The following is a 24,553-nucleotide window of genomic DNA, read 5'->3' as shown; positions in this document are numbered from 1 at the left end:
ATTCAAAAATGTCTCTCTTCATTTATATATATATATATTTATTTTTATATATCTTTCTCATACCTATCGATCAGTTTCCTGTTATTCACTCAAAATTCTAAGAAATAAGATATCATGCATTAATAAATTGAGCTTTCCATCCTCTTACTTTCTCCCGGTAAATAAAAAGCATGTAACTCAATAAACTTCTGATGGCAACCTTTAAGTAAAAGGTTATTTTTGCTGAACCATTTGCTCCAAACGTCGTAACGCTGCTTCCCCACGCTTAAGTTACATCTCCACGGGAGTGAACACAAGCAACTTCAGTGGCCCTGGAGAAACACTCATGTGAAGAGAGAAGCGGGATCACGTTCCTCCGGCCCATTGATTTCTGATCTTTTGACATTATTTAGCTGCTTCCTATTTTCTCGGCTGTCTGTTTTTTTCACGTTGTGAAAGACAGCGTTGTCCAAACAAGCGACGTTTGGGATATCTACTATCTGTCAAAGGAGTGGGCTCTTCCCGGCATTGAACAGTGGAGAGCACTAAACAGTACCGAGAATGCTGAGATGAAAATATCACTCTTTATAATGGGGCCTAATCAGATTTCGGATGCCATTTGCCTTCTAGCGAACTATAGATGCGTGTCGCGGAGCTGGAGCGGTGTAACCTATACACGTCCCGTGCCCCTTGCGCTCCCTTGAACCTCTAGGCAGAGCAATAGGAAGGTTACGTTTATCAAATGACTGCTCACCGAAGAGGACGGATTAGAGTCCAACAAAACCGGCAAGAAAACCCAAAGTCCTTAATGAATGTCCTAAATTTACCAAAGTCATACATCGATCAAATATCAGTTTCATTGTGTACTCAAACATTTCTTATCAAATTCTTACAAGATCAAATGATCTCAGCTATGCTACCCACATTAAGTGCATAGCTCCATTCTTATGTCAACAATTGTCTCATTTCAATCTATTTAAAGACATTTAAAACATATCTCAGAACTCCATAGTGTACCATGCTATGAAAGAGCACTCTCTGAACAATAATATTTTACCCTGGGCTTCCCTTATTAAGCCACACGACAATCAACACTCACCCTCAAAAACCCCTTAGATTGAATTGCTAGGCTGTATGGAAATCCATCAGATAGCTTTGTTTTTCATCCTATAATTATAATAATGATTCTTACTCCATTGACAAGAACTGGACCTCTGTGCTGAGCACGAACGCATTCACAAAATCAAACCTTACATTAAAAATCTTCAAATGTCATTAACCCATTAAATAATTAATTTGAATAATAAGCACTGGAGAAACGTCTGTATTTGGTCATACCACAGGTCCAGTCTTTAGAAATTATTAGCTTACATCTAAATAATCAAAACGATGACAGTAATGTACTCTATTCTGAGACTAATGGATTTTCAATGAGGTAAAAAAGCTAAAATGATTTCACCAAGGGTCGACGAAATGTCTTTCTCTTAAGTCTGTTTATGTGAGGAAATTCAGGGACGTGACCCTTGGTCAAAATAAGCTAAAACTCAGCAAAGGACAAAAGTGCATTTTGCATTCTATAAATAAGTCAACTTTACTACAACATAACATAAAAATCCAACACCACAGAAATAATGCCATTGACACGTTCATGAGCCAAAGCAAAGAAAGCATTTTTTGGTAAAAGCAGGATGACCTCGACAGGGGTGTGTCAGAAATTGGTATTAGCGCACTCATCCGATCTCTCGTGAGCTAAACATTTACCCACAGTACAAGCGATGCATTTTAAACAACATCCTGTCCGTACATCCTACATTCATTTAGTCATTGATTAGTAATTTACTCATCCCTTGGCTAATTTAACCTTACAAAAACAGCAATCCTTCCTTAGACCACTACTTTCCTAATAACTCAATTTTTAGTTAATTTCAACACAGACGTGTCACTTTAGAGCTACACTTTGCATCTACCTTTCCAATTACTTTTAGAGTTTGGGATTTACAAATTTGCTTTCATGTCCTATGTTGGCAGATAAGTCTGTGCTCCTGGCCATGAAAGCAGCTTTTTAATGAGCTATACTGAGGTTAATTGGTTCGCTAAGATCCCCAAGTCATGTGTCTCAATATGAAATTATGCTATTTCCTGGAGTTTCTCTGACTTATTTAATTAAAAACACTTCAGCCCAATTTTCATTTCCCACAGTATACGGTACACTTGGATTGGGAACTCTTGCAATAGGACCTTATTCCCTGTTCCCTGAAATAATTCTGTACAACAAAAATAACCGCAACAATTAAAGCTCTACACTGCCACTATTTAACAGCTGTATAGACACTGGAATGAATGAGTTTTAAATCTATTCATTCTACAATGAGCAACTCTAAACCTCCTCCCAGAGGGCAGCAGTTCATACTGTGTATGCAAAACATGGGATGAATCACAGAAAATCGTACGGTCTTGTTTTATAGTCGACTGTTCATAGATAGTTTGGTTCTCAAATGCACAGACAGATTCCCAAACCAGACTGTGATGCTGTACCTAATTAAGCTCTCAAAGACTGCCTGATAGTTGTAATAGTAGTAGTATTATTAAATAAATATTACTTTTAAAATTATAAATATGCAACAATTGAATTATTATTATTATTATTAGTAATAATAACTATAAATATTATGGTTATTATAATTGATATTATCATTATTATTAATTGACTGACGAAGGCAAATCTCCGAAATTTTTTTACTCGTATCTCATTAAACATTTAAATAATAATTTAAGAGTGCAGATCTTTTTGCCTTTTTTGTTATTATTAATAACAATATTAGCAATAATAGTTTAGTTATTATTAATATTATTACAAATATTATTATTATGATCATTATTACTGTTATTCATTTTAATAATACTAAGCTGAGGAATACAAACAATCATTTTTCTTTCAAACCAAAACCCATTAAATTCTAGTTACGCCACAGTAATATTCACTTATTACCGGAGACATAAGGTGAATCTGCCCGTATAAGAGTCCCTGTAATTAACATTAGGGTGAAAGTGTTAAGGTGCCACTCGCTGATACGGTTCAATTCTCCTGACAGTGTAATTACGGGGCTGCTCAATAGCCGGCCATTTCACTAAAAACTAATTCAATCCATCTTCATTTCCTCAGCTCCGCCCCTCTTATTGATGGATAGTCATCATTAGACGGTGACAAAACACTGAGTTGAGCGTGCAGAAGGAAATGCGATCATTCCTGAGCTACTGGAGGATGCGATCACGCACACACGCAGTCACCTGTCTAGCTCATATATTACGGCAGGAACTTGGACTGGTAGGTGGAACAGAGCAGGAGTTATGGGTCACCGACTGGAGCAACCTGGGAGAGGTCGTACACACACAGACAGACGCAAATACCGCTGTGAACTCGGTCATAAACACACACTGCTTGTCTAACAGCGACTCCCCTCACACCAGACCCTAACCTTCTCCTACAGATCCTTTTATAGCTTCGTAGACCATTTAAAACCTCTCATATAGACACACACACACACAAAGCAGTTGCTTTTAAGTAGTAACCACAAACCACTGATTAACAGAGTTGTCTACTTCACTATATTTTAAGTCTTATGGCTATATTCTGACCCAGTCAGCCTATATATCTTAATTATGTGTTCTGTTTTTTCCCTCCACAGGGAGGGCGACGGCCTTAGCGCTGCTGTACGGGGCCTCTTTAAATGAGAGCCTGCAAACTCATGGTTTGCGTTCGCTGACAGCATCGGAGATTACACACCTTGTTTTATAATAAGCTTTAAGAAATCTTCTTTAAAAAGCACTAACGTGCAATTTCAAGCGACGGAATCTTGCAAAAACAATAATCAATCTCATACAAGTTTCCTAAAAACTGTATTTTAGCATAAAACCCGACACACTCGAGCTTAAAGAGAAAGTTTACCGACCCGTGCAATCAACGACCGGCCCCAATTATCTCAATTGCACAGAAGTGAATGTGCATTTCTAAGGCAGATGGAGTTATTGTTCACACGTAAATCTGGGAAATCTTGATAACAGACGGCGGACGCTCGGCGGTGACGTGTTGCCGGCGGGGTGCGGCGGTCGGGCGGCACAGGCGATCGAACAGCTAAAGGAACACGGTGGTCTCACAGTGATTATCTCACTCTCCTCTCCTCTGGCACCCGGTTTCGGGGTCAGCGGTGCTACTGAAACACGGCTGGCCTTGCCATTTCAATGATTGAATTTGGTCTGGATCTCTCAATCAATTGTGTGCAGTGACCCTCGAGAGCCCCCTGTGAGAACGACCCGCCGCACCTCACCAATGGCCTGAAGGAGAATGTCTGTAGGCAGTAAACACACAAACACATTCACGAATACAAATACGCACACGTAAAACCCACCATTGAGTGCACTCGCTATACAGCCAGTGGCTCGTAAAGACATTTGAGAAAAATGAATTGTGCCCGCTAACAGCACACAGTTTAAGTAAAGAATTACGCAAGACGTTTCTTAGTGCTGGACTGCGGAAGATGCAAATAGCTATTGGGATCGGTCATGTTTTATTGCATTATTTGGACTGTCCAAAATCACTACACCATTTTCATCACCAGAGACACTGGAATCAACATTTAAATAAAGTTTCATTAACCATCTGATTAAGTCGTGCAGTAGTGCTATGTTAACTGTGTCATGCAAGTATTGTTGAGCTTTGTAAACAAGAAAATCTATAAAAAGCTTAATTTACATAAAAAGTATGTGTTTATACTAGGGCTGTCACGATATCAGGTTTTTACTGCACGGTTATCGTGCCCAAACAAATTTGCGGCTACAATACTATCGGAATATTTATTGAATATTTTAAAAAAAATATTACAATTGTAATACAAGTGTGTGGAGGCGAGAGAGAGACATAACCCCTGTAACTCTTTGTAGCAACATTTTGAATGGATGCTTAATAGTTTACTATATCACAATATGTTTACAATTAATACAATATAGATCATCTTTGTGTTTAATATCACAATTATTGCCAATATTGCTATATTGTGACACCCCTTTGTTCCCAATATAAATAATGACAATTTAAACACACCTGGTTAAACCAGAGTGAATAACTTATCTCTGCCTCTTTCTCACACACACAAACACACATATCCTATACAAACTGAACTTGGAGACAATATGAGACAGTATTTGGAGACAGTATTTCAACACTTACATAAGTCAGTAAAAATTAAAAAATAAAGCTAAAATAAAACTTCGGTCCTCATTTTCTCACCCTCTTTTAATTTCAAACCTGTATGACTTTCCTTTTTCGGCAGAACACAAAATAAGATATTTTGAAAAATGTTGTTAACTGGACTATTCATTTTCATTGGTTTGAGTCCATGCAATAGGAGTGAATTGGGTCCAGAGCTGTTCGGTTACCAACATTCTTCAAAATATCTCTTTTGTGTTCTGCAGAAGCAAGAAAGTCATTAAGAAAAAATGAAAGAGGGTGAAATGACAAGAGGGTGAGTATATGATGACAGAATTATCATTTTTGGGTGAATTATCACTTTAAACATTGGTTAACCAGGTTCACCCAGGTGTAATTCCACCCGTTTCATACACCATATGCTTGTGTAATAGTGAACGTGGATTATTCTTAGACCCACAAGCTCTTGTTTTGTCCAGGGAGAAGCATCTCACTCATGGCTAAACATACATGCGCATGGCAAGATGGCGGAACGCTGTGGCAAATGCAGCGTGCCGGCCTCCAGACCCTGCAGTTTGTTTAGTAACACTTCAGTTTATGACGCCCGAAGGGTGCAATTAAGTCCAATTACAGTCTGTGGTTTTTATTAAGAGCTACAAGCTGGCCAGGCTGCGGGGCCAGTGAGCAGCACACACACACACACACACACACACACACACACCAGAAGACGGGTTCAGCACTACTAAATCAAACCAATTCAGTCACATTAAAAGGAATAAATTACGACTCGCTCTGTAAGTACAATAAAAGTAATGAAAGAAGATTGCTACATATTGATCAATAACCAGATAAATTGCCAGATGTGAAAAATAAATGGTATGAAGGATTTATATTTAAATAATATAATTGCGATGTTGTACCTTGTAAAACTTTATCAAAATTAACATTACTATTATACATCACAAAAACGTTATACTTTTTGTTAGCGTGGATTTTTAAATACAAATCTAGGCTGACTTTTTTTGCCTTCATTTGAGAAACATTAGGGCAACAAACAATACACAATTGAGTAAAATATTACAAAATATTATGTCTTATTTAACAAATTTAACATTAAAAATGATATAAAACAAAACATGTTTACATCTCACCACATCCGAGATGACTCCCATGCCTAAAATAACAACTTCGTTTTCACTTAATATTTAAAGTAATTATTGAGATTTTATTGAGACACCATTACTCCCGGTCAATCTTATTTGACAGCCCCTCTTGATATCTTGGCACTTTAAAACTGACCAAAGTTCAAAGGGTCACATGACCTCACACACCCTGCCAATGTCGCTGGGCTAAGCCTGAGATCCACATACAAAGGGATGGTATGAAAGAAAGGAAAGAGTATGGAAACTCGAGGTCACTGCACACGGGGCTTTACTTGTGCGATTTGGGATAAGTACTATGAACACTCCCTCCGGCGAGATACCGCAGGGCACAAGACCCTTTCGGTGCTGAATACGTTAATCTGATCAATATCTACACCAAGATCTCTATGAAAGAAAGTTAAAACCCAATTCAACTTTAGCGATAAAGAGAATAAAATATACTGAAAGAAACACCCAAAATATCAGTGCGTGGCCCAGCCTTTTGATAAAAATGGCAGGGCAGATGTCACAAAGCATTCTGGGGCTTTGGTCACATGACCTCGCTCTGGGGATACTTGGGCGCATGACAAGTGCGCTACAGCTGTGACGGAACAAACAACAAGCGCATCTTTCTGCATTCATCAACGCATCAAAAACCATCCTCGTATCAATCTGTCGTTCACAGGGAGCGGTGAGAGAGCGAGGCATTTTCCTCTTTGTGTTCCTGTTATTGGGCTGTTAGCTGATCGCTATCATCCTTCTCTTCTGTGCGCTGCGCTTGGACACGTTTCAAAAAGACGGGCGTCTTTTTTTCCTTTCTGTAAGGAAACCATCTCCTTAATGGCTTTCAAAACAGGAAGCACAACAATAAAAGTGAAAACTGAGAATGCTCGCTGCAGACATCTTTTCCCTTTTGCAGCGCAACGGCGGGCATCAAGCTCTCGCATATACACACACACGTGCATCCACAAACAGACGCACGCGGTGACACTGACACACTGACCTTCAGACATTCTTTTCTAATTCCTATCCAATGGAATTCTCAAATGAAACGGGATTGTATTAAAAAATAAAATCAGATTTTCATATAGCAGTTAAATTCTTTAGATGTTGAAAGGAAGGAACAAAAATGTCACGTATGAGGAACAGAAATTGCCCAGACTATTGTTTTCCACCAGAGATCCAAACATTCAAGCACAAAAAAGTACAAAAACATTACAAATGTAGGCTTCCAAAGACACATTTGACATCATTTTTGGTTAATGTACAATGAAAATGTTCCATTTCTCTCTTTTTTTTGAGCTACAAAATACCAGTCACTATCTAGGACCCATTCTGCACCATTTCTCTTCATTCTTTTTACTTTTTTAGATGACTTATCCCTTGATGAAGTCATCTTGGATTAAATTCTCCAAAACAGATCTTAATAAATAGTTCACCCCAAAATTTAAAAAAATATTTGATCAATTACTCACCATCGCATCATTTTAGACATGCAAGACTGTTTTTCTGCAGAACACAAAAGAAGATATCTTGAAAAAAGATTGATTACCAAACACCATTGGACCCCATTGACTTCCACTGTATGGACGCAAAACAACTTTCTTTTTTCAGTAGAACACAAAAAGTAATATGAGAAGGTCGTACAGGTTTTGAATGACATAAGGGTGAATATTTTTGGGTGAACTACACCTTTATGAGAGATTGGACACCTATGTGTAAGACACAATCTTTACCTCATTTGTAATTTCATTGCAACATAAAATCATCATCTAACCTTCCTGGCTTTTCACACATCCACATTACAGAAAACTCCTGCCCCAAACCTCTAAGAAACTGGGATCCCATCCGGGACATTCAACATGCCACAAGAAGCTCTTTCAGTTCACAAGCACCAAAAGCTTAGAGAGACAGCTACACGCACTTCCTCACAGTGGGATAAAACAAATAATAACAGCGCAACTAGGCTTCACCAAAGCGCTTCTTCTTTTTTCTCTTCACCCTCAAAAGTATTTGTGTTGTCTCTAGGTACCAACAACCTTTGTATCAGTTCAGTCTAAAAAGAGAATCTGCATCACCAACCCAACCCACCCCCCTTCCCGTCCAAATTGATTTCCCCACGTCAAGGCCTTTCCCCGCACGGACCGTCCGTAACGGTGTCATCTTTACCGTCAGCCCTCTTTTAACTGGCTTTTTACTCTAGTGACGGAACATACAAACGATGAAGGCGGAGGGGAAGAAAGAAACACAAAAACTGATACACGGGCTCCAAAGTTTCGTCTATTGATTTTTTTTTGATGCGCGGCCGAAAAAAAGAGAAGGAGTTCAAAGCGGAGGAGATCTTTTTTTGATCACCGCTAGAATAGCTGTGTTGGTAGTCGTCATGGAAGCAGCGGTGCTAGATGGAAAGTGCCCGCGCGGATTCCTTTGTTCTGGCCGAAGCCCCGTGGCAAGCCCCCTGACCTGGTGCGGTCAGCGTGGTCTTTAGCAAGGCGCAACATTAACGCATGCTGAGGGGTAATCATTTAGAAATTCAGAGCTGTCCATTCAGATGGCGCCCTGCCGCACACAAAGAGAATACGTTTGGCTACTGTACTGTGGTTAACTGCAGACAACTGCTTACAGTCATGTATTGAGCTATCCAGCTACTGAGGGGAGGAAGGTTGGGAATTTGAGATAAGTACAGACGCAGTTCTAATTCAAAACTGGCTTGCTGGTAGTTCACCCAAAAATGAAAAATCTTTGATTATTTACTCACCCTCATGTCAATTCAAACCTGTATGACTCTATTTCTTCTGCAGAATACAAAAGAATAATGGTAATGAAACAACATTGGCCCCCATTGACTTCCATTGTATGGACACAAAACCACTGAGACATTTCTCAAAATAGCTTCTTGTGTTGTTGGCATGAGGGGGAATAAATAATGACAGAATTTCTATTTTGGAGTGAATTGTCCCTTTAAGCGATGGTGCAAAGACAACAACATGTTCATAAAAAATATATGTATTTGTGTAGATCATGTGACTAATATTCAGATAGAGCATAGGGATCCTTATTGGTCTACAGCACTGTAGAACATAAAGTATAGTTCGTACTACAAACTACTCGTACTACTGTTCCCTACAAAGCAAGGATTTTTTTCCACTCTAATCGAGGCTGGGACTGTCAATGCAATGTAGGACTATCAGTGCTTTTTCTACCGGATCTTGGCTTGGCCCAGACCCTCTGTGATATGCAGCTGTGTCCACTGGGGGCTACAATTAGACCATCAAACCCATTCCAGCCGGGAATCGGCACACATCTCCAGAGCCTCTCCTCCAAAGAGACGGCCAACTTGTAAAACTAGGGGAGGTAGCCTTTGATGTGTCGTACATGCAAGAAGTCTCTCTTTTCCCTCCTATTAATGGTGAGGAGATAAAACAATTAAAGGAGAAGGTGGACAGACAACGTGGTTATACATCTGTACATCCAGGACTAGAATATGAATATTGAAAGTTCTCCGGCGCAATAGCTACAAGAGGAATTATGATAATATATAAACTAAATATGAACTAGGATTAAAGAAAAGCTGGTTCACTGGCTTGTTTTTATAGGGCGAGACACAGATAAATAAAATAACACCACAGCCATAAGGAAATTTAATGTATATTTTCTAATCTTCGGCATCACAATATTTGTTCATGAGCCCTAAGACGTGTGGCTATTTCATGTCAAGAAACATAAGGTGGTAATTCCACTTCCTGGACCAGCGCCGTACTACCGTGAGCTTATTTTGGCTCCATTTTCAAATTTCATCATTCACCCGGGAGCTCTGGCTACAGTAAGTAAACCTGAAACTGGTTTGGATATATGAAGACAAGAGTCTCATACAGCTGGTTTGGATGAGAGGGGGTCCGCAAACGTTATAGTAGCCATGTGGTATTGGTTTGCTTCTTTCTGGACACAAACCATACCGTGGCTGACAGAAAACATGTACTTCGATGCTCGAATACAAACTGTTTACTGTGTACTCGGCAAGATGTCCAATATGGTTTACGACAATTACATAAAATGCCACAAGATTTATACAGGGTCCCTAAAGCTTGTTCTGATTACGGGAGAGATTATTTCTCGGGTTAATGTATTCGGTCATTAATAAAATAGTATGCAGGACTATAGCCAAATAAGGGTCATGGTGAGAGAATGACCTTTTCAATAGCGTGAACACTACTGAGTGTAGATAAGTGACTTGTCACTGGTTAGTGAGGGTGAATAGCTAATATATAACTTCTATATATAAATCAGTCCAACTTTTAAACATAAAGACCCTTAAATCACTTTGTTGTGCTACATTAAGTTGTCTTTTAATGCAAGAACATGTCTTATGTAAATTGCCCTCCTTAGAGACATATCCTTCTGGGGTCAGGTGACCCAGACACCAGACTAATTATAAAGGTTGTCCTATTAGTCATCAAGTCGCCCACTTAATAGAGTAAAACTACATAGTTTTGTACATCCCTAGTGCATGAAAACCCACTCAGAGGGAATTTATCTGTCTGTCTGACGCTATGATGAAGGAATTCTGCTGCAAGCGCTCATAAAACAGCCACGACGGCACGTCAACACAAGGTGGAGACAGCGCAAGAAAAGTTCCAATTCAGCTTTCCATTCACAAAGGGGAAATAAAAAGGGTCTGTAGGCTTTTCCAACAGGTGCTGGCGGAAAAAAAACCCAGCATAGAAAGACACACGAGAAGCAGCCTCTGTATCTTACGGATTGCAGTGAAATCCAGGATTTTCCTTGTTGCCATCAAGGGTATAAGGAGAAAGAAAAAAATCATTTGTGTGAGGAAAAATGTCTTGTTATGTAGGAACGGAGCATGTCGCAGATAAGAGCGGGCCGGTGTTCAAAGGGACACAGGCCAGTGAAGCGCACGCTCCCTTTCTCCACATCGCCGCGCTGTCCTTAATGAGCCACCCAATAAAGCTTCGGATCCATGTCTCCTGTCCGCAGACGGCACGCCTGTCTCACTTCAATCATGATCCACTATTTTATTCAAATCTGCACACTTGGGCCTACAACACAGGTCTCAGAAAGATGTTCTCCACACCAATAAACCAATAAAAGCATGTTATATATTTAGCTAGGGCGTCTGTTTAGTAATTTATACATCACTTTCGAAAATTATTTTCATACACTGAAAGTTTTGCATGGCTATCAGTGGAAATTTTCTCGCATATCTGTGCCCTTGTAGTGTAGTTACGTTGTCTTCCACCAGGGGCTAACCGGCCTAACCTTAAACTCTTGTTTTTACATCAACCCCTTTTAATCACAGTAAAAAATGGGAATGTGGACAGGCTGGATTCAAACCTGTATCACCCACTAAGCACCAAAGTTCAACATGTCAGGACACGTGTGCACAAACCAATAAACCAGAGCTTTCCAATGTAAAAAAATGATAAAGTTTAAGTAGCGTTCCAAACTTGCTGCTCATAAAAATACTGAATATAAAACTTCCTCTCATTTCTGTATTATTTTTCCGTTTAGTCTTGTATCTTGTGGTAAAAACACTGACAGAATGTCCCAGTCAGCTGCCTGTCATAAATTCAACCTAAATACTACACATCTACACGGTAGACATTCCACTCATATCTGAAAGTACACTAAATAAATGATAAAGGGGAGCATGCAACAGCATGCTAGAACAAGACCCTTTTAACTCACTGAATCATTTAACCAAAAACATGCAGAAGTGAAAAGATGTAATAAAACAAAGATATTTGCGAGAGAAAAACAATCTTCTGATCTTTCTCGTTTTAAAGCCATAATGGAGACAGAAAACTTGGCTCTCGTTGCACTTACTGTGCAGAAACAGAAAAAAAGCAAAGAAACAAATAAACAGCAAAAAGATGTCTGCGAATAAAAAAACTGAGAGGAGCAAAATCAAATACATTGAAATCTCGCTAAGGCACATCTGAAAACAATCTGCAGCCAGAGAAAGGAAGGACAATGCAAAAACTGCTCAAAATAAACTGACGGCTTTCCAAAAAATCCCTGTTGCTTTGTCATCGAGGCCTATAAAAGTAAATGCGATTCAGACTGGCTTAAGTGCTCCCTGGAAGGAGGTTTCAGGGGCCAATACACACACACCTAAAGAGGGAAGGTGTTAAACTTTAACTGTCACTGCATATTCAGCCACAACAATAAATCGTTCTTTGGAAATGTCAGTTTCACCCCTCCCCACTTTTTTTCTTTTACATTCGCTCCCACTTTGACACAGCGCACAGCACGCACGCACACACAACTTGCGCGGCCGGTGCTCTCCTGAATCTCACCGCATAATGTGGCCCAAACTGTCTGGCCATAAGGCAGTCAGAGATCGTGTCTGAAGGACGGGAGGATTTCGTCCAACCTAAACAACGGATTAGCAAAGGAACGTGCTCCAGTGCACACTGTGATTTCAACGGGCCTCCACCGCCGCTACCTTCGCGCGACTGGCGTCCAAGTTCCACACGGAGGAATTCCCAAACACGAGTTCACACAACCGCAAATTTGACGAAACGGACTATTCGTTTTCACTTCAATTAAATTACCGTGTGAATATATCTGGCCTTTATGACGGAGCCTGGTGAGCGAAAGGCTTGCTAAAACAACCAGCCCGCATCCAAAACAAGCTCAGCATTCTACGGGCCACCCGAGGGACGGGGTTTAAATCACTTCAACTTCCTCTGTACAGTTCACCTAAAACTTTCTGGAAACAAAACAAGCATGCGCAAATGAAAAACGAAGAGATAATTTCTTAAAGCAACAGTGAATAGTGGATGGAATGGAGACCAGAAAGTTTGAACAGTATAGACATCTTCTTGTTTTAATGGGAATGCTCATTTTTTCAATTAGCACTTTTTATATTATCCATCTTAACATGTTAACTAAAAATAATGCATGTAGAGAAATGTATAATGTTATTGTAGTAAAAGTGTAATGAAGATGTTTTTTTGGCAGACAAAATAGTGGGATTTGTAACCAATTCAATTCTATTGGACACGTGGTTGGAGGGGAGGGGTAAAAAGTAAACAAGCACTTGATGACATCACCCAAAAAAAAAATGTTGATCCAGGGCAAGTAGCACCATTCTGATGAAAGATTACCAAAACAAACACAACGTGCCCAGAATCATTCACAATAAGACAGCAACATGTTGACTTTTAACTGCTGCCTTCTTTCTTATCTCTCCACTACCCTCTTCCTCTCGCTCTCTCTCATCCTAAACTACTTTCCAAGCTACTCTATAACAGTCCTGTGAAAGGAGGTCACATATCAACTTACCAAGAGTCCCTCTCTGACCATATGACCCCTTTAGCAGCCCACAAGGCCCCATGTCATTCCATCTCTCTCTCGCTTACTGTCCCCCTCATTCAGTTCTTCTAAACCACCGTCTAAAAGCCACCCCCTCCCCGTCTGCCCATATCCCGACACTAATTGGTAAATCTGCTGAACCATAGCACACCCAACAATAAGACACCTGGAGTTCTGTCAAAACACGTTTCCCTGTGAAATAGCCTGAAGTACTAATACAGTACGAGTCCCGGCTAACTCCGTCTCACTCAGTACCATGCACAAAGACGTGTGTGTAGAAAGGTCTACCAAAAAAAATACTCCTAAATGGAAGTATTAATGGTACTTAGAAATGATAATGCTGTACTAGAAGCTCACAGGATGTCCTTGTGGAAGTTTTGGCCCCCATAAAATACTAAACATTCTTCGATTCTTGAACCCTCCTTCCTGCTCTCTCTCGGAGTGCTAACATAATGCAGTTTTTTTTTGAAAACATGTGCCGCTAAGCTAACCTAGCCTTACCTAACCTGACATAACTGAAAATATGGAACCTGCAAATCTGCCTGCCAGTCAGCTGAAACTTCACACACAAACAGAAGCAGAAAAGCCTACACAAAGGCATTATGGATAGACACTGGCAAGTATTTTATACTCGAACAACTTTGCATCTGTACATCTTTCTTATTCGCATATACTGTATAATGCAGAGATAAACTGCTGAAGGAACTCTTCAGGAACCTTGCCGAACAAGTTTAGCCAGAAATTCTTACGAAAATACAGTTCTGCCCCTACAATTAGTGTTAGATGATAACACAAAGATTTATGGTTTAGTGATTTATATAAACCGATGTGCAATTGAATTGATAATTCATAGAGGTGTCAAGATACTAAACCTCGTTCTGTCAGAGTCCCACAAGATTTGCATACTGTCACCAAGCTTGTATAATCGACAAGAATTAGTAGAATTGCACATTTTAGGTCTAAACTGATTTATCTCTGATTGATTTATTTGTAATTTATAAATAATATGTATATATTTCATAAGTATGTTTAACAAGCCACACACATATATATCAAACACAAACAATGTTTTTTTTAATCGATAAATCGCAACAACACCAAATTGATATTTTTGCAAGAAAGCTTCATTTTGGGACAACGGTTAATAGTTACACCAGTGCTGTTGAGATATTTCTGACTTTGAGGCACTGACAAATTGAGTGTTCTTCCACAAAAGGCTTGTCCCTGTCACAGCTTCCACCATGGATCTAAACCTGGGGTGATAAGCTACACAACCTCACTCCCTACTGATCCTTGCGCCACCAATGAGTTTTGGCAAACCGAGGCTACCCCTTATGCCCCCCTTTCGAATTCCACACACAGTTTGTGTCCGTCGAGGAGAGCTGAGGTGCAATTGAGACACTGAGCGTCAGTGGCCCCATGTTGCGTCACTCCGCGCCACACCAAGCTGAAGAGCGGAGCCAGACGAGCACTGCGTTTACGTTCCCTCTCTCTCAGCCTCGTGTCAACGGACAAGGGGACAATTACAACAGCTAGACGGCCTTCCTCATCCAAACATTCTTAACCCCAACCCACGCAAACCGAGTCGCGCGTATATTTTACACACACGAGTGCGGGAGCGCACACAAAAACACAAACCACTCCACCTCCTAACTTCTCGCTGGCATACGTTCAAGCCCAGATGCTACAAATGAAAAGCATCCTCTTCACGCCAGCTGCTTCAGAGAAAAGGAAAAGAAATCGGAGCGAAATAATCGCCACCATTCCGGAAGATGCAGAAAACTAATTATCAAGGCTGAAACGGGGCCTTCGAGCAGACAAAGATGATGCTCGAGAGGCATTTCGGGCTGCCAGGAACTCAGAATTTTACACCGCTGGAGTGGCGGTGATGCTTTCTTGCGACGTACTGTATCATAACACAAATCCAGCTACTGACAAAAAGCATAACGTCTAAGGCCAGCAACAGTTTACAATTATAGCTCAAACTAAAGGCAGAAGAGACAGGCGTGCATGTGGTTGTGTACAGATGCAAAGCAGATCTAACCTCACTTTACTTAAAAAATCATTACAAGAACACAGCAGCAACCAAACAAAATCAAAAACAGCAGAAGATTGCACTGTTATCAAAAACAAAATCGCTTCTGATACACTCTCATTGTAATGATTTTGATATACACTTTTCATAGATTTAGTTTTTTGTCTGTTGGAAAATCCAAATTTAGCTGATAGGGGTCTTCTGGACAGTTTGTATGACCAGCCAATGATCATCTTGAAACCAACTTTCTGAAAGACAGCGACCAGCTTGCAATGGATTTTCCAGCAAATGATCAATTCATTCATTTAAATACTTAATAAGCCAGCTTCAAAAAACTTGGAGTTTTCTCACCAAATGTAATTGGTGAAGACTCAGATCTGTCTGTCCGGGGAATTCCCAGCAGTAGGGCCCCTGAAAGGCAAAGACGGACGTCCCGTGTCACAAAATGAGAACATTACACACTCATCACTTAACCAGGGCATGAAGAATATGAAGGCATGACTTTTGAAACCAAAAAAATGTGTAGCTATGTCTCAACCCTCTGTCACATATTTATTGAATCTGCTTCCTCTATGTTTACTGTGTCATGCCGCTGCCAGGTACAAGCCCAAACAGGTCTTGCATACAACATACACAAAAACACAAGAGTTTGCTGTCGATTTAAGGTTGTGATATTGTTAGCATGTTGAAAGTGTGTGCATATGAACTGACTGTGAGGGATTTTTACTTTATTCTTACTTGACCGTGTTGTCTTGTGAGAGGAAGTAAAAAATGTGACTTCGTAGGGTTTAAGCTGTCTTCTGTAAAAGTGATGTTAATGCTAACTGGAACACACACAGACAGGACAGAAGTGGGCTGAACTCTCAAGGTTACATAACAACACATTAAGGCCAATGGGGTGGTGACCTTGACACCAGGTCCCTCGTAAAGCTTTAATTTGGGCGAATAAGTGTATTCCAGGAACGGCTTTGGTGGCTGTTAATGGACTACACATGGCCACACATTGAGGCCAAAGGTCTCTTGACCAGGTTACATACAGATGCAACAAAATTTGTAGCTTTCATTAAGTTATAAGATTTACATTACTATGCTGCATAGTACAGCACCAAAAACACAGGAAAGTAAAGAAGGTCCAAGAGAACGAATGAGCAGAAGTAAGCTTGAAAAAGAAATGGTTTGTAGAAAGAGAGGAAAGAGTAAGAGAAAAAGTTGGTTCCATGTCTTGTGCCTGTGACACTGGGGTTCTCACTAACGGTGTGGGGGCTGGGGTTTCCCAGCATGCCTCTGGTCCTCCCAGCCATTGTCAAGCCCGTCCAGGTGCACAACCATTCACCAAGAAAAAAAGGCCAGCAAATTACCCAGCAAAACTACAGGCCCCGTGCTAGCTTGAGACAACTAAGCGTGCCTCCCCTGCACAGCTGGGGTCTGGGAAAATTAACTGCATACTGTATGTGTGCTTTGTTCATTTTTCCCACTTTTTTTAAATGTTGATTTCAATACTTATGCTTGGGAGCAACAGATACTTGGAAGTTCCGCTTAAAGGCATTTCCTTTGTTGAGAAACCAATGACTAAATTTTGCTTAAGCATACGTTGGATTGGTTGTTACTTCAATCCGCGTTACACATTCCATCACTTCCTAAATACTAATTACCACACAGGAATGCTTCAGGACATCAATTCCTCAATCCTCCACCCCTTCTACTCCTCATCTTTTTTCTGCGTTCTCGCTTTTCCCGCGTTTTCCTACTGCTGGTTCCTCGCATACACATACGCAACTGCTGTGGGGCCTTGTGGGGAAATAGTTAACACTCCAGCCGCCCCCTGCTGCCTATGAAAGCCCAGAAAACAATGGAGACATTGTCCAGCCTCAACAAGACTCTGAGCGAGAGGACAATGTGTGTGTGTGTTTTAGACAGCGTGTAGTGTGCCTGTACGCGGATATGTATGTGTAAACGTATCCTTATGCTTCAGCATCGATCATTTAGAAAACAACATAACAACATTCACAACTCTACCGTGGCTTCCCAAACAGTTCACGAAATATGATTCAACTGAATCTGAAAAAAAAAAACCAACAATTCACACACGTAGTACCAAAATGATCCCACTGGCTTACTTCGGTTACTGTGGATTCCAAACCCACACAGTTTAGTCCTTAGGTCCAAAATATGCCATAAAAACAAAAGAAGTTTCTATTGGTCGCTGCAAATCAAACTGGATCTTGGCCAGAATGAAGTAAAGTGAATCAGACCTTACACCGTGCGTTAAATCTAGTAAATGCTTAACATCATGAAACAGTACATACGGCCACAGTACCGTGACGTCCGGAACCTCCGCGAACAGCTGTGCATACATGCACAGAAAGAGAACGGACACCCATTCCGTAACGATTCGCCAATTTGTCACAGATGTGAATAAAACTCATTCTCTTGCTAACAAATAGTTACATGGACATTAGCTTTAGGAAACTTGCACTACCATCCTTATGCTCTTCAGTCCCAATACGAGCCAATTGTGCACATTGTCATCTCGAATGCAAACTATAAAAACAAATACTTTAAAAATCACATTAGTTTTTAATGGAAATGGCAGTGTGACAGACGGCTTATAGTGGTCTTGGGTGATGTGCTCTTTATGAGTTGTGAACAGGTAATAAATGCATGCTCACTGTGTGAGGCTAAAAGGCTTTGGAAAGCCTGCAGGGCTCTTGAGTACTTCAAACATCCTGGCACTGCCTTCTATGGGCGTGGAGTGAAACGAGAGGGTCACTTCCTATGTTCTATAAATAGAGCAGTTTGGAGCAGCACCTCTACGACCACATGCGTCCGTCTACAGGAAGCCCACGGGTACACGTGTTACGTTTCTATTGTTGTGTTAAATGTTAAGAACTGTATTTACCAACACCGGAGACTAACGAAATTGTCCTGTTTAAACAGCTTACGAGAATGATTTGAATACTGTTTGAATTAATGAATGAGCCAAGCCCTCTCTCTGTTCTTACGATAGCCATGTTTAACACCTGTTGCCATGGTGACGGTAAATAACCAAAAGGGTGACTCCAATACCATAAAAAACAGTAATAATTCTTGCCATTGTTTACAGTCAAAGTGTGAGTTTATGAAATCTGAATCGTCAACTTTGAATCGTGTTAACGGGGCAGAGAATTTGGGATTAAAAATAAAATCATTTTCTAGACACTTCGCTTTAAAAAACAACAGAGTGTGACTGACACCTGTTTTATAACCTCCTGTGTGAACGCAGCCTACAGACATCCTTATTTCACAGTCCATCCATTTATGTTTGACTTTCTTGCTGTCTCTCACTTCATCTACTTCACTGCCAATCTGCCCTTTATGGTATCACCTCCGCTTTCCCGCTATCCACCTGTGAGTTTGTACCTCCCTATCATATGTGATTGCTGGGTCACTTGAACTTCGGCTTACGTCCCTTATCTCACGCCCATCTGTGCTTTCTTATCAGTCTGCGGCAGACAGGCGTCTTCAGAACCACGGGTCAAGTTGGGCAGGTGTTCGTCTAATTTGACAGAGAAGAGAAACTACTTGTTTATGGTAACAATTTATTGATAAGGCCTTCACGTACGGCCGACTTGAGGGAGCAAAAATACAGCTCAGGGCATTCCACAGTTATCCATTTCTGTCAATACCAACTGTCTCCAGACAGATTCACCGGCGGCATGATGCAAACCAAGGAAACATCAAATCAAACACACGTCAGCAGAAGAGAAAAAGGGTTTGAATGAGTGAGATGAAGTATGAAGGAAAAAAGGCCATATAGGCATCATGATTAATTTTGAATAAAAGCAAATCTTGATAAAACCAAGCGCAGACTGAACAAATTAAACAATAAATAACCATAATTGATGAATAACTAATCATCACTTTATTTTAAGATAAAATATGTATAATTGGCCTAAGACTAAACATGTTATATACAGCTAAATCAGTGACATTAGGTCTTGAGGTTGCTTTATAAGGCAATAGAGAGAAATGTTGTGTGCTGATAAGCATTTACAGCCCCATGAGTCAGAGGTATAAAACTCAAGTGCAGTATTTACCTGAGCCTGTTCTTAACCTCCTACACATTTAATGATTTTGAGAAGGAGGACGATAATTTTCTTGCCTTCTAAAATAACACCAGGTTAACTAAACCCAACATCAAGTGCAAAAATACTACCTGAACAATGTAAGCATCTCATTAAAGTGCTGCAATAGCCAATTTGTGCCTGGCGTAAATTACGGAAAATGATGTCAATTCTAGGACTATAGTCCTATGTAGAAAGCCTCAAAAATTAAATGTGAACCAAAAGTCACACTGGCTGATTCTACGTAGTAACATCAAAGGTACCTGGAAATGTTCCACATTCTACCACATCTAAAACAGCAGGCGGAACTAGCATAATTAGCACAAAATGTCTAATATTAAAACAGATATAAAAAATTTATAACAAATTCTACAAATGACTTTCCTAAACTTGACCCTGAAGGCATTCTGTTGATTCCAGTAACTATGGAAACTCAATAAAAGCCCAAACCCCTGTGCCACAATGGACAGACTAAAATAAAAAAATGGTATATTGTCCTAGGCGGTAAAATCAATAACACAATGTTGTAGCATGGAAACATTATTCAATCCAGCCATGCAACTAACCTTGAAGCCCTCACCATTGCTTACCATCATTTAAAAATAATTGAGAGGTAAATACATTGAAATATCACACTTGCAGATCCAGTGAATAAGAAATGTCTCTCAACTTCATTCACTTCCAACAATGCAGTCACCCTCTTCCACTTTAAATTGCAGTAGAAAGCAGGAAAGTATATGAGATGCAAATAAGAATCAAAATCTCTCAGCTGTTCGGACTAAAATCTCACCATTACGTTTCAAAAACAAACAGCTATAAACATATCTGAATATTTTATTCCAACAAAAACTGCTCTACTATTTCCTATAGTCACTAGGTGCTTACACATCCGATCAGCAGCCACGGCTTTGGAGAGAAGTGTTAGAACACCAAAAAATGCAGAACACAGGAAGTTGTTTTGTTTTCACTGAATACGCTATAAAACAAAGAGCTTTGTAAATGCAATGACTCTAGGGTTCTACTTACAACGATGTGTGCTGGAGATGGTGACCTGGCATCTTTAAGTGCTTGTCTACTCTGAAGACTTCCTGCTTGAACATCTAGCAGTGGCCATTTCATCTGTAGGTACTGAATGGCAGAAAGGAAAAAATGGAGAAAAACAAAAGAAAAACATGTTAACAATGCAGAAACAAAGGGAGATACAACATAAGAGCCTGAGTATCTAAAACATGACAGTGTGACATAGAAAGCAAAAGCAGACAAAAATAAATTATGCCAAAAAGATCCAGAGTCGAATGATGCATGATGTGGAACTTCTTGAAACCTAAAACAAGTGAAGTTCGGGTTTAAATTTATTTAAGTGTGTTATGTTTGTTTTTCTCTTTTTAACAGCTCAAATGCATCAATGTGAATACATTCATTTCACTTTCTGTATTACTGGGCCTTAGCGTTTTAGGAATTCCAGGTGGCATTTTTCCCAGTACACATAATAAGGGTGTGGCTTTGAGTCAGCACGGCGACTGTCCCTGTGAATGATTGACCAGGACTTCACCTGAACCAAAACACCCTTTTGTGAACTCGGTCATAGGGATCCATATACCTTAAAGCAGGGGTCTTCAACTACTTTTCTTTGAGGGCCAGATTCCAAAAGTATAAGTAGGACGTGGGCCAGTTTTTTACCATATCATAATTCCTTCGGTTTTTTGTATTTCTGTTATTTATTGCATTTTGTTCCTTTAATACTGTTTTTGTTGCCATCACGTACATGTTATATATTAAAACATGCACACAAACATTGCATCCAGTATATACCTTTTCATGATATTTAATTAAAAGGTATATTGTCATTTTAACTGTATTTTATATTCCATACTACGTTAGTTTACCAAAAAATTAATTTGCTATCAATTCACTCACCCCCGGTCTTCCAGTACTTCCAAGATGCGGGTGGTATTGGTTTTTTCAAGAAGATATTTATGAAGATATTGAATTAATGAAAGTCAAATAAATAAAAAAATGAAACGCTTTTCAGCAAAAAAGGAATGCCTGCCACTTGACGTTAAAATGGCGTCTTATAAAGCGAATCAATCGGTCTGTGCAAGAAACTAAACGCTATTTTCGAATCTTCGGGTGAATGCCAATTGCATGGCTCCATTGAAGTGCACGTTTTGGAGGGAGATGAACAGCTGCTTTTGTAAAAACTGCTGTTTAAATCATACATAATGAATGCAGTAATAAAAACAACATAGTTTTTTTCCTTTTCTGAGACAACAGTTCAATAGGTGTAAGTACTCTTACTGCAGTTACATTCAAGGGCACAAGACGCGTTTTGGAACGTGACCTATCGAGTGCGCAAACCGACTGCCTAATATAACATTGCAAACAACATTAAGTTTCTTGGACAGAACGATCAAATCGCTTTATAAGACGTCAATCGTTAAGAGCCGCGGGAATTACTTTAGTATTGAATGTAGCAGGGTTTTGGACATTCAAAGGCGTGGCGTCTTAAGACCTGCATTTCTTAAAGCACACCATTCTTAAAGTCTCTCCAATTATTTGAAATGTTGGCCGCCAGTTGACTAGCCAGTTGAAAGCCGACGGCAAAAAATAATCAACGGTAAAATCGGTAAAATTAACTTTCAGTCGCTAATAATAAGGTTGCATTTTGAACATTCGATTGTAATGTGCATGGACCCAAAATGCTTTCACAACCCTGATAGCACACAACATGTGTGAGACGTCTATTTAATGTCTGCAAAAGGTTTTTTTATTGTTTGCTCATTTGCAATACGTCTTTTTGCATGAAATGTCAGTTTGACTTCAACCCATATAAACATTAAGTATGTTATGTAACCTGCAATTTAGTTTCAAACAGAGATGACGATTCAGAGGCTAAACATCCTACAGGAAGTCGCCATGTCATCTCTCTTTCCTCTTCATTCTTATTTCCAGCTCTGAACCCGAACATGGATGGAGCCCTGCTGATGGACAGTCCCAGAGGTCACATGCCTGTTATCAAACCCGTGGACTGCGGGATCTGCTTAGCAGACGCCTCCTTTACATCTTTTCTCTGTGCCTGAATGACCTCTTCCTCTCACATACAGATCACATGCTGGGGCCATTACAAACCTGCTGTTACTGTCCCAACACTGCTTTACCTAACACACAGCTAATGAACTTGACCTCTGAACTTTTAACCTGCTTCCAGGGAGGCTCGAATAAAACTGATTGTGTGAGTGTGACCTGGTTTTAGAAGTCTGGTCTAAGACTTCCAGGGCTATCAGAAGCATTTGTGTCACATCAGGAAAAGTGTGAGGACACTTTACACTTGAAGCGTGGCTTTCACATCAGCTGCATTACACAGGGTCAGAGGTTAACTCTGGCCTTGATCGCTGTTATTATGGCAAACCTGATTTTTAAAAGAACGAGCTTTGGAAATCGCTGCTCTGTTGACTCAACAAGTGAATTCAAATAACCATTCAAACCATCTATACTGAAGAATAGGGTGAATTCAGTAAATTTGCATGAGGGCTTGGCCGATGTCATAACAATAAAGGAAGTAATTTAAGGTGATCGAGAGAGAGAGTGAGAGAGAGAGAGAGAGAGAGAGAGAGAGAGAGAGAGAGAAAGCAAGACAGCAAGAAAGACAAAGTAAGAAACCAAGAATCAAGGAAAGAAGGAAAGAAAGAATATAGAGTAGTGAAGAAAATATAACCTTGGGGCAATGCTGGATGCAATCTTGGGCACATAACATGAAAAATAAATTCAGAATACACTTCACATAAAGAATAGTAAACTTTTCAAGACTTAATGCATGCCGAGCAATTCTTCATCAGATCCCAAAAGGAAACTTCTGACAAGTCATTCAGCCTTGCTCAGATTCAAGCCAAAAAACTACCACAAATCAAAATCAAAATCATTCAATCCCCCAACAATGATTTCAGCTCCAACTCTCTGTCCAATCATACTGCTTCACAACTATCTCTTCCTACATCCAGGGCTGGAATATGTTCAACCTTGTTGGGCTTCCTTTGAGATTTTATACTTCCTATGAGGACATCCTAAGTACTACTTTCCGAAATGACAGAAAAGCACGGCAAATTTTCACTTTTACTTTTAATGCGAACAAATCTTTTTGTTGGCCCATCACATCTGAATAGGACACCGAAAAATACTGTTGGCAGGTGTATTCAATGTGCTCAAGAAACTCTAAGACGTGTTACTTCAAGCATTTCGTATGTTTAAGGTTTGGAAAATGTGTGTAATCTTCCAAAATAACCAAGTCCTACTTGGACGAGTGTGTGCTTGTGGGAAACGGTTTATGCGTTGACAGTAGCGGGCTGAGGGCCAATTGACGTCCTGTGCTCTGGCGCTGTAGCGTTTTGTTCTGAGGTGAAAGGTGACACCTTGGCCAGTGTGGGTGCTGAGTGCTGCGTGCACATACTCTGACAGGCGTATACACTTCAGATTGCTATTGCAAATGTTCCTTTGGCCTAATCCCTCCAGCAGGTTTTGCAAGCATGCCAAGGAAAGCTAAGCTTAGACCTGTGCCAAAACCCCCAGCAGCCTTTCCTCGCAGCCCAACCCCCCTCGTCCAACTGATGGACGCGTCACTCGGGATTGAAAAGGCCATGACCTCTGACCTCCCCCTGCCTCTGCTCCTCCTTCTAAAAACTCTCCAGCTAGGAGGCCCCCTCAACGTAACTCAAGTGCTATTCTGATGTGACAAATTACTCCGGAGCACCCTCGGTAC

General features: G+C 40.2%; 1 protein-coding gene across 20 annotated transcripts in view; it reads right to left on the bottom strand.

Moving 5' to 3' along the window:
- Positions 1 to 24,553, bottom strand: part of tcf7l2 (transcription factor 7 like 2) — an 81,067-nt gene that overhangs the window by 33,685 nt on the left and 22,829 nt on the right. For 13 of the 20 annotated variants that reach the window (XR_008909364.1, XR_008909365.1, XM_056770752.1 and 10 more), the window contains exons 4-5: positions 20,827 to 20,928; positions 16,049 to 16,108 (exon numbers count right to left, since the gene is read on the bottom strand). Coding sequence is in view for 18 of the 20 variants with exons in the window: in XM_056770752.1 (XP_056626730.1) it covers positions 16,049 to 16,108; positions 20,827 to 20,928 (162 nt within the window). In the remaining 2 variants the exon portion in view is untranslated. The remainder of the gene's footprint in view (positions 1 to 16,048; positions 16,109 to 20,826; positions 20,929 to 24,553) is intronic. The other 7 variants (XM_056770753.1, XM_056770756.1, XM_056770745.1 and 4 more) reach the window with 1 other exon arrangement.

This window comes from Triplophysa dalaica, chromosome 17, assembly GCF_015846415.1.
Source record: "Triplophysa dalaica isolate WHDGS20190420 chromosome 17, ASM1584641v1, whole genome shotgun sequence".
Lineage (NCBI taxonomy): Eukaryota > Metazoa > Chordata > Actinopteri > Cypriniformes > Nemacheilidae > Triplophysa > Triplophysa dalaica.
Note: the sequence above shows the minus strand (reverse complement) of the source record. Positions and strands in the feature narration are given on the sequence as shown.